This window comes from Mobula birostris, chromosome 13 (genome assembly GCF_030028105.1).
Source record: "Mobula birostris isolate sMobBir1 chromosome 13, sMobBir1.hap1, whole genome shotgun sequence".
Classification (NCBI taxonomy): Eukaryota; Metazoa; Chordata; class Chondrichthyes; order Myliobatiformes; family Myliobatidae; genus Mobula; species Mobula birostris.
The window spans coordinates 211,021-219,300 of NC_092382.1; the positions used below are offsets into that span (position 1 = coordinate 211,021).

General features: G+C 45.9%; 1 protein-coding gene across 1 annotated transcript in view; it reads right to left on the reverse strand.

The window, feature by feature from the left end:
• Window positions 1-5,825, reverse strand: part of LOC140208172 (NACHT, LRR and PYD domains-containing protein 3-like) — a 28,764-nt gene extending 22,939 nt beyond the window's left edge. The window contains exons 1-2 of the mRNA XM_072276661.1: window positions 5,775-5,825; window positions 1,954-2,120 (exon numbers count right to left, since the gene is read on the reverse strand). Coding sequence (XP_072132762.1) covers window positions 1,954-2,120; window positions 5,775-5,784 — 177 coding nt within the window. The 5' untranslated portion in view covers window positions 5,785-5,825. The remainder of the gene's footprint in view (window positions 1-1,953; window positions 2,121-5,774) is intronic.
• Window positions 5,826-8,280: the final 2,455 nt, after the last annotated feature.

Genomic DNA, 8,280 nt, shown 5'->3' on the forward strand with positions numbered 1-8,280 from the left:
ACAAGGTCCCGCATAGGAGGTCTGTCAAGAAGAATCAGTTGCTCAGCATTCGAGGTAAGGTAGTAAACTGGATTAGACACTAGCTTTTTGGAAGAATGCGGAATGTTGCCATAGACTGTTGCATTTCTGATTGGCGCCTGTAACTCGTGCAGTGTCACGGGGATCGGTGCCGTGTCCGTTGTTGTTTGTCATCGAAATCTGGATGAAATTATAGTTAACTGGATCAGCAAATTTGCGGATGACACCAACATTGGGAAGGTGCAGTGGACAAAGAGGAAGACTACAAGAGCTTGCAGTGAGATGTGAACCAACTGGAGAATTGGCTTAAAAGGGGCTGATTCAATTTAATGCAGACAAGTGCAAGATGTTGCACTTTGGAAGGACCAAGCAGGGTTGATCTCACACAGCGACGGGTAGGGCACTGAAAAGTGTGGTAGAACAAAGTGATCAGGGAATACAGGTCAATAAGTCATTGAAAGTGGCTGCAAATGTGCACAAGTTGTCTATCTGAAAGAAAGTTTCTTAGCATATTAACCTTCATAAATGAAAATATCGTGTGCAGTAGATGGGATATGATGCTGTATAAGACGTTGGTGAGGCCTAATTCGGATATTATGTGTAGTTCTGCTCACCTACCTACAGGACAGATGGAAATTAGTTTGAAAGAGTACACAGAAAAAATACGCAGACCTTCAAACCCCTTATTCTACCTCCAGGTCCCTCAGTTCGGCTGACTTGGGGCCCATGGCTGTCCCACGATCGAAATTTAAGGTCAAGGGTAACCGCGCCTTTGCTGTTGTAGCCCCTAGACTGTGAACAGCATTCCCCTCCCGATAAGACCTACCCCCTCCATTGACTCTTTTAAGTCCAGGCTCAAAACTTACCTTTACTCACTAGCGTTTGAATCTTCCTGATGTGGCTGGTTTTTGGCTTGAGCTTAGGCTCAAGTGCTGTTTATTTTGTGCCTATAAGCTGTGTGCCTTGTTGTTTATATCTGCGTTTCTTGTATTTGTGATTTTAGCTACTTGTTATGGTTTCTACAGCACTTTGGTCAACATGTGTTGTTTTTAAATGTGCTTTATAAGTAAATTTGACTTGACTAGATGAGGATGTTGCCGGGACTGGAAGACCTAAGTTATAAGAAAAGAGTGAACTGGTTACGACTTTATTCATTGGAACTTAGAAGACTGAGGGGAGATTTGATAAAAGTGTGCGCAATTACGTGGGTATAGATCGGATAAATGCAAGCAGGCATTTTGTACTGAGGTAAAGAGGTACTGCAACAAGAGGTTATCAGCAAAGGGTGAAAGGTGAAAAGTTCAAGGGGTACAAAGGTGAAACTTGTTGACTCAGAGGGTGCTAAGAGCGTGAAACTAGCTAACAGAGCAGTTAGTACAAGCAGTTAAGAGAAGTCTGGAAGATCCATTAATGATAAGGGGATAGAGCGCCATGGCCCGGTGAAGGTCAATAGGAATAGGCAGTTTAAGTAGTCCGGCATGGAATGGATGGGCCAAAAGGCCTGTTTCTGTGCTGTTCTTTTCAATGACTATGAAAAGTCAGCCACAGATTATTTGGGAACTCACGGAGCCAAGACCAAATATGGTGAGCAGGTTTCCCTCCCTCAAGTACGGCAGTGAAGCCGGTTGGCCCAATTTATAATCTGACAGTTTAATATTCACCCTGGATCAATGAGATGGGGTGAATCTGCCCGACGGTTCAGACAAGATTTGAAATTAGTTTCAGAGTGAATGTCCGTTCAAAGTCCAGATATGCTGCCAGTGCCCTTATATCACACTGATAAATACAGCAGGTGGGAGAGGAAAAGGTGACCCTGAGACTGTAGTTTCCAGGGCTCCCCACCTTAACAGCTGAAACCAGATCTGTGACAGACAAGTCAGAGATCAAAGTCTCAATTCCCATGTAGTTCTGTGACAATATAGAAACTACACTCACCTCATTTTCTTCTCTACTGAAATGTCCCTCCTTTGTCAACATCCAACCAAGTCTTTCAACCTTTTCTTCAATCGCTTGTATGAGTCTGTCCCTGTAGAACTTTGTCAGCTGGTACAGTCGATATTCCTCCCCCTGTGCCAGGAGGTCAGGGATTGTAAACCTTTGTTCTGTGAATATAGAAAGGAAAATGTTGGCTTGAACTCAGCTGTCCCTCGTCTCCACCACTATCACACAACTCAAAAAAAAACGTGTCTTGAACCTGCCTACAGAAACAATGGATTAATTCCCCATCTCCAAACACCGACCTTAAAACCAACCCAACAATGCTCTGGGCATTACGTATCAGAAGGACCACATTTAATGCAAACCAGTCCATCCCCCATCCCACCCACTCACCTATTTCAATTTTGGATAGGCAATAAATGTTGGGACTGTCGGTAATATTCGATTCCCAGAGATACCCTCTCCATCCTGGAAATACTCTCCTCATCTGGAGAGCTGCATTTCCTCCAATACATAACCTGGAAATCCTCAGAGCAGGTAGTACATTTCCTGTAGTGGTGTAACGGCTGCCCACTGGACCACATGTACCACACCCACACATTCCCCCCTCCTCTGACCAGCCATCCAACAAGGCCTCACATTTACCCGCTCCCTGTCTCATTCTGTGAACACATCACCCTCATATTTCACTCATCTGCTCCTTGTTGGGGACTTGACAATTCCGTGTTCAATGAGCTTCCGAGCTGACAGACAGTCGCCTCACTTGTACCGGTTCCAGGGTCCTGCTCAGCGTCTCTGACGTCACTGTCTCTGGGCTGACAGACAGTCGCCTCACTTGTACCGGTTCCAGGGTCCTGATCAGTGTCTCTGACGTCACTGTCTCTGGGCTGACAGACAGTCGCCTCACTTGTGCTGGTTCCAGGGTCCTGATCAGTGTCTCTGACGTCACTGTCTCTGGGCTGACAGACAGTAGCCTCACTTGTGCTGGTTCCAGGGTCCTGCTCAGTGTCTCTGACGTCACTGTCTCTGGGCTGACAGACAGTCGCCTCACTTGTACCGGTTCCAGGGTCCTGATCAGTGTCTCTGACGTCACTGTCTCTGGGCTGACAGACAGTCGCCTCACTTGTACCGGTTCCAGGGTCCTGCTCAGTGTCTCTGACGTCACTGTCTCTGGGCTGACAGACAGTCGCCTCACTTGTGCTGGTTCCAGGGTCCTGATCAGTGTCTCTGACGTCACTGTCTCTGGGCTGACAGACAGTCGCCTCACTTGTACTGGTTCCAGGGTCCTGATCAGTGTCTCTGACGTCACTGTCTCTGGGCTGACAGACAGTCGCCTCACTTGTGCTGGTTCCAGGGTCCTGATCAGTGTCTCTGACGTCACTGTCTCTGGGCTGACAGACAGTCGCCTCACTTGTGCTGGTTCCAGGGTCCTGATCAGTGTCTCTGACGTCACTGTCTCTGGGCTGACAGACAGTCGCCTCACTTGTGCCGGTTCCAGGGTCCTGCTCAGTGTCTCTGACGTCACTGTCTCTGGGCTGACAGACAGTCGCCTCACTTGTACCGGTTCCAGGGTCCTGATCAGTGTCTCTGACGTCACTGTCTCTGGGCTGACAGACAGTCGCCTCACTTGTACTGGTTCCAGGGTCCTGCTCAGTGTCTCTGACGTCACTGTCTCTGGGCTGACTTTGCTTCATTTCCGCTGCGGCCGTACTGCATTCTGGGACATTGCACTCAATCTGACCCTGCTTTGGTACATTGCTTCCCTTGTCCTGATCATCTTTCCCCTACGGTCCACCTGGTAAAAACCTCTTCAGTCCTTTTTCTACTCCTTTCGATTTCCTCCCTGAAATAAGTGATGAATTGTAGGTCATATGAGTATGATTTAAATCTGAGCAAAACTGATTCAGACTGCAATGGAGCCGAGACTCTGGCTGATCAGATCTGGAGTGGGGCTGTGCTGGTGAATGTGAACCGTACATCCTGCCAGGTGACCATCACGATAAGCCGGTGTCTGGACACATTCACTCCCAGTTAAATAACAGGAGAGACACAGTAATACTGATCACTGAATTCACAGCAGTTGAACACACGGATGACCACGGGATCTTAATACAGTGGTGTCCGGTGATACTGGGAAATATCACTGCGATTATCTTCCACAAGCTAAAATCTCCCAGGGCCACTTACTGTCCAGTAGTCAGTGTCACACACAGACCAGCAACGGGATTACACATGGTCCAGTTTGCTGGATCACACATTCTCCAATCGCTTTGACACACGATGTCCAGTCCCCTTGGTCACAGACTGACCATTCCCTGGAGACGCACATCGTCCAGTACCCTGGGTCGCAGGCTGACCACTAACTTAGGTATTTATGCTGTCCGCTCCCCTGGTGCCCTTCTTATCCCCCGCCTGATGACGTCATGTAACAACTATGCAAGTCATTGGTAATGTCTCGCTCAGAGAGCTTTGTGTGTAGTTGCAGTTGCTAATCTATAGGATGGAGGTGATTAAGCTGGAAAATGTGTGGTGAAGAATGACCACTACGGTACTGGACTAGTGTGTTGCTTTTTTTGTGTGTTATATGGTTCGGCTAGGACGGTTTGCCCTGGAGCTCACGAGCTTGAAGGGTGACCTTATATGAGCATAAAATAATCCAGGGCGTAGATAGGGTAGATAGTCACAGTTTTTTTTTCTTTTACCAGGGTAGAGGAGTCTAAGATTTCAGCGCAGACGTTTAAAAGGGACCAAAAGTGGCTTTTTTTTTTCACGTGGCGGGTGATGAGTATAAATTGCGTGCAGTCAGAGGAGGCCGCAAACACAAATCAAATGACAAAATTGAGAGCATGCGGGTAGGAAATGGGATAGAAGAAGTTTACAAGGGAAATTTGGGAAAGGCTGCAGGAAAACGGAGCGAGCTCAGACATTTAGATCAGCATGAATTAGATGGGCCGAAGGACCCGTTTCCAGGCTGTAATACCTTTTTTATTCCACCTGGAATCACAGATTTGAGCACAATCGCAACTTCTATAGGTGACAGACATTTGGTCATTGGTTATGCCGGGTTTCCCAGCAGAGATCCTGGGAATTTAAATTCAGCTAGAAGATTACCTCAGTAGGAAAATATTTAGAAACTCACGTTCACCATTTCTCCACAGCCCAGACATTCACTGGGGTATTAAAACACGGAAGCAGACCACAAATTTATCTGCAATGAGCTGCATCCTGATCCTCAGCCATTCCCAACACTAGTAATGTTCTCCGCTCTGCTACAGAAAACAGATTTCGGAAACATCCTTATTCTTCTTTGCGCCGCGGCCAAGGAAAGCCAGAGGGTGAGTTGATAGCTTTGCTTCCAAAACCTGAAATGTTTGTTATCACGGAATCTCTGAAGTCCCGGAAATGCTTCTATTATCTGGTTCTGAATTTTATAAATGATAGTTGGAGATATTTTACACCTCAGAACTTGTCTGGAGGTGAAACTGACCCTGACCTTGAACATTTACATTAACCACAAGACCGCTGTCACATTCCTTTCTGTGTTTCAGTCACAACCACCTGATTCAGGGTCTCCTGCTCCTTTCACTCAGGTGGAGCTTTGCCTGGTGAGCGGAGTGATTCGACCATTACTGGTGTCAGGTCCCCTGCGCTGGAACTGTTAGATTGATCAATTACTCAAGGCTGCTCTACCAGTGGGATAAATGACACTGCTTAATGAAACTTTTCTATGCCCTGTTAACATCTGTGGAAGTTTCTTCATCTGAACTACTGTGTACAAACGCGACAGAAGTTTAATTCAAAGATCCCTGTGATCATACCTGTGTCCATTCTGACGATTGCTGATTGTCGTCGTCTTGTTTACACTTTGGTCGCGGTGCAGGACAGCTCCCCCTGCTGGTGATGCCCTGAATTACACAACAAGCAGACAGTGAGTCAGAGAAAGTAGATTACTTTTCAAATATGACACTATTTCCATCCCCTGTATCAGAGCAGCAGTTGGCTTAGGGACCAAATATTCACTGTTAACATCAACTCCTACACCATTCTGTATGTCTATCCAGTGATACCAGGCGCATCTGCTGACAGAGTCACAGAGCAATAGAGCACAAATACAGACCGTTCAGCCCAACGAGACAATGCCAACCACAGCGCCCATAAAGATGGCCACAATTTCCTGTGATGGGCCCATTTCCCTCCTGGCCTTTTCGCTCCATCTACACCTGCTTTTTGAATTATGCTACTGCGGCTGCCTCATCCCACTTCCTCTGGCTGTTTCCTCCACATAATCCCCAACATCTGCATGAATCCGTTGCTGCTCGGGTTGGTTTTGCAATCTCTTTACCACCTCCTGTCTATTTAGATCCCCTAAATGCTACGATAATCTTCCCTGTGAACAGCAACTACTAATCTTGTGCATTCTGCGAATTTACCAGTCAAATAAGCCTTGTGCAATCGCATCCAAATCATTGCTATAAAATAACGAATATCAAAGGTCTCGACTTGTAGCCTCGCGGCACACCACAAATTACTCATCTCCATTGCGAGGAGAAACCTTCAACCAGTACTCTTTGCTTGCTGCCTTGAAGCTAATTTCGAATACATCCAACTTGCTTTCTCCGGACACCATGGGACCTAATCATCGAGACCGAACTGCCATGTGACACCTTGTCAAAGACTTTGCTGGAGTCTGATGTACAACATCCATGGGAAAATTACTTTGAATTTCCACCTCTACTTAATGTCACGTTCGCAGGTTCTGACAATGTAATTAGTAGAAAGTACTTGATGAGACCAAGGTATGTAAATCTAAATTAATGGTTGCCATTTGCTAGTGAGGACTGAATAAAATGCAGTGTTGGGACATTTTGCTTTAAAACAGGTCTGTTCTCAGCGCAGGCCTACACGACAATATATTCGAGGGCGAGTATACAATAGTCAGAGGAGATGACAATAGCCAGAGGAATCAATGGCATGTTGCTGCCGTTCATGGAAATTCCACATTTCTACAATCACTACAGCACAACGCACTCGGGGCTTCTTATAAAGGGAGGAAATTGGCAACGCATTTTGAGATGATTATAACGTAACAAGGAAAGGAAACATCAGAACTGACCAAAAGCTACTTCAGATGATGCAGGACCTTCAAATGAGCAAACACTGAGAGAATGTGAGTGAGTTTAAAGAGCTGGGATACTGACAGTACGTAACGAGACCTGGAGTGATTGTATCTGGGTCAGACAGAGGCATAACCGTTATCTCTGGGCACATTCAGCCCACTCCAATTATTTCGTACCTTCCTTCGTACGGGTATGTAATGTGTAAAGGACCCGTGTTTGAGTGAATGAGACTCACCAAACTTGCTCCGGACTGAATCAATGGAAACTCTGAGTCAGAAGGGTTCTCTCCAGTTGGTGCTCTCAGTCCTCGGGCTGGTTCACTTGCTGCTGTTCCTTCATCATCAGTCGTGGTTCGCTTCCAGTTGTGGGCTTTTCTTCCAATAAATCTCTCACCGCTGGTCTAACTTTAACATGAAAGATAATGAAGCACATTAACAATACAAAGAGCAACATATTTCTGCTCAATGTTCCAAAAGCAAATCTCACTGAAATTTGAACGCTGAAGGCAAATAAAAGGATTTCAGTGAACAAATCTGTAATTGGCCCTCACACGTCACAAATCCTGATATGGCATACGAAGGACTCATCATTCAGTCATGGTAAGACATAAGGAATAGGAGCAGAATGAACTGATTCGGTCCAACGAGTCTGCTCCATCATTCAATCGTGTCTGATTGTTTTTTTGTTTTTTTTTCTCGCCGCAATGTCATATTCCTGCCTTCTTCTCAGAAAGTGCTGGAAACTCGGTACATCGGATTGGATATGTGGAAAGAGAAACTGTGGAAGACCCAGTATCAGAACTGGAATTGTCCAAGATGCTGCCCGATCTGCCGAATGCTTAATTGTGCAATTTGGCCCAGATCTCATCCTTGCTCATACCTATAATGGGGGAGGTACTACACCCAGTGTTCTGAAAAGGTTGTAAAAGTGATTATCGGGGCATTAAAAGTGATCGTCCGAGAAACGAAAATGAAAAGCTCTTCAATTTATAGTAAATGGAACGTCTAGTTATTCGCTGCTCAACATTAGTTCTGTATTGTTAAACACTTGAGCCTCATTGCCTCACAGTACGTTCCCTCAGACAAGGCGAAATCATTATTCATTTTTCTTGCTTTATTCATTACTATTTCCTGGATACCAGAGGGGCTCCCAGTGAAACAGTTTTGTCCACTCTATTGACTTTTAACATCCCGTCTGTAACTGGAAG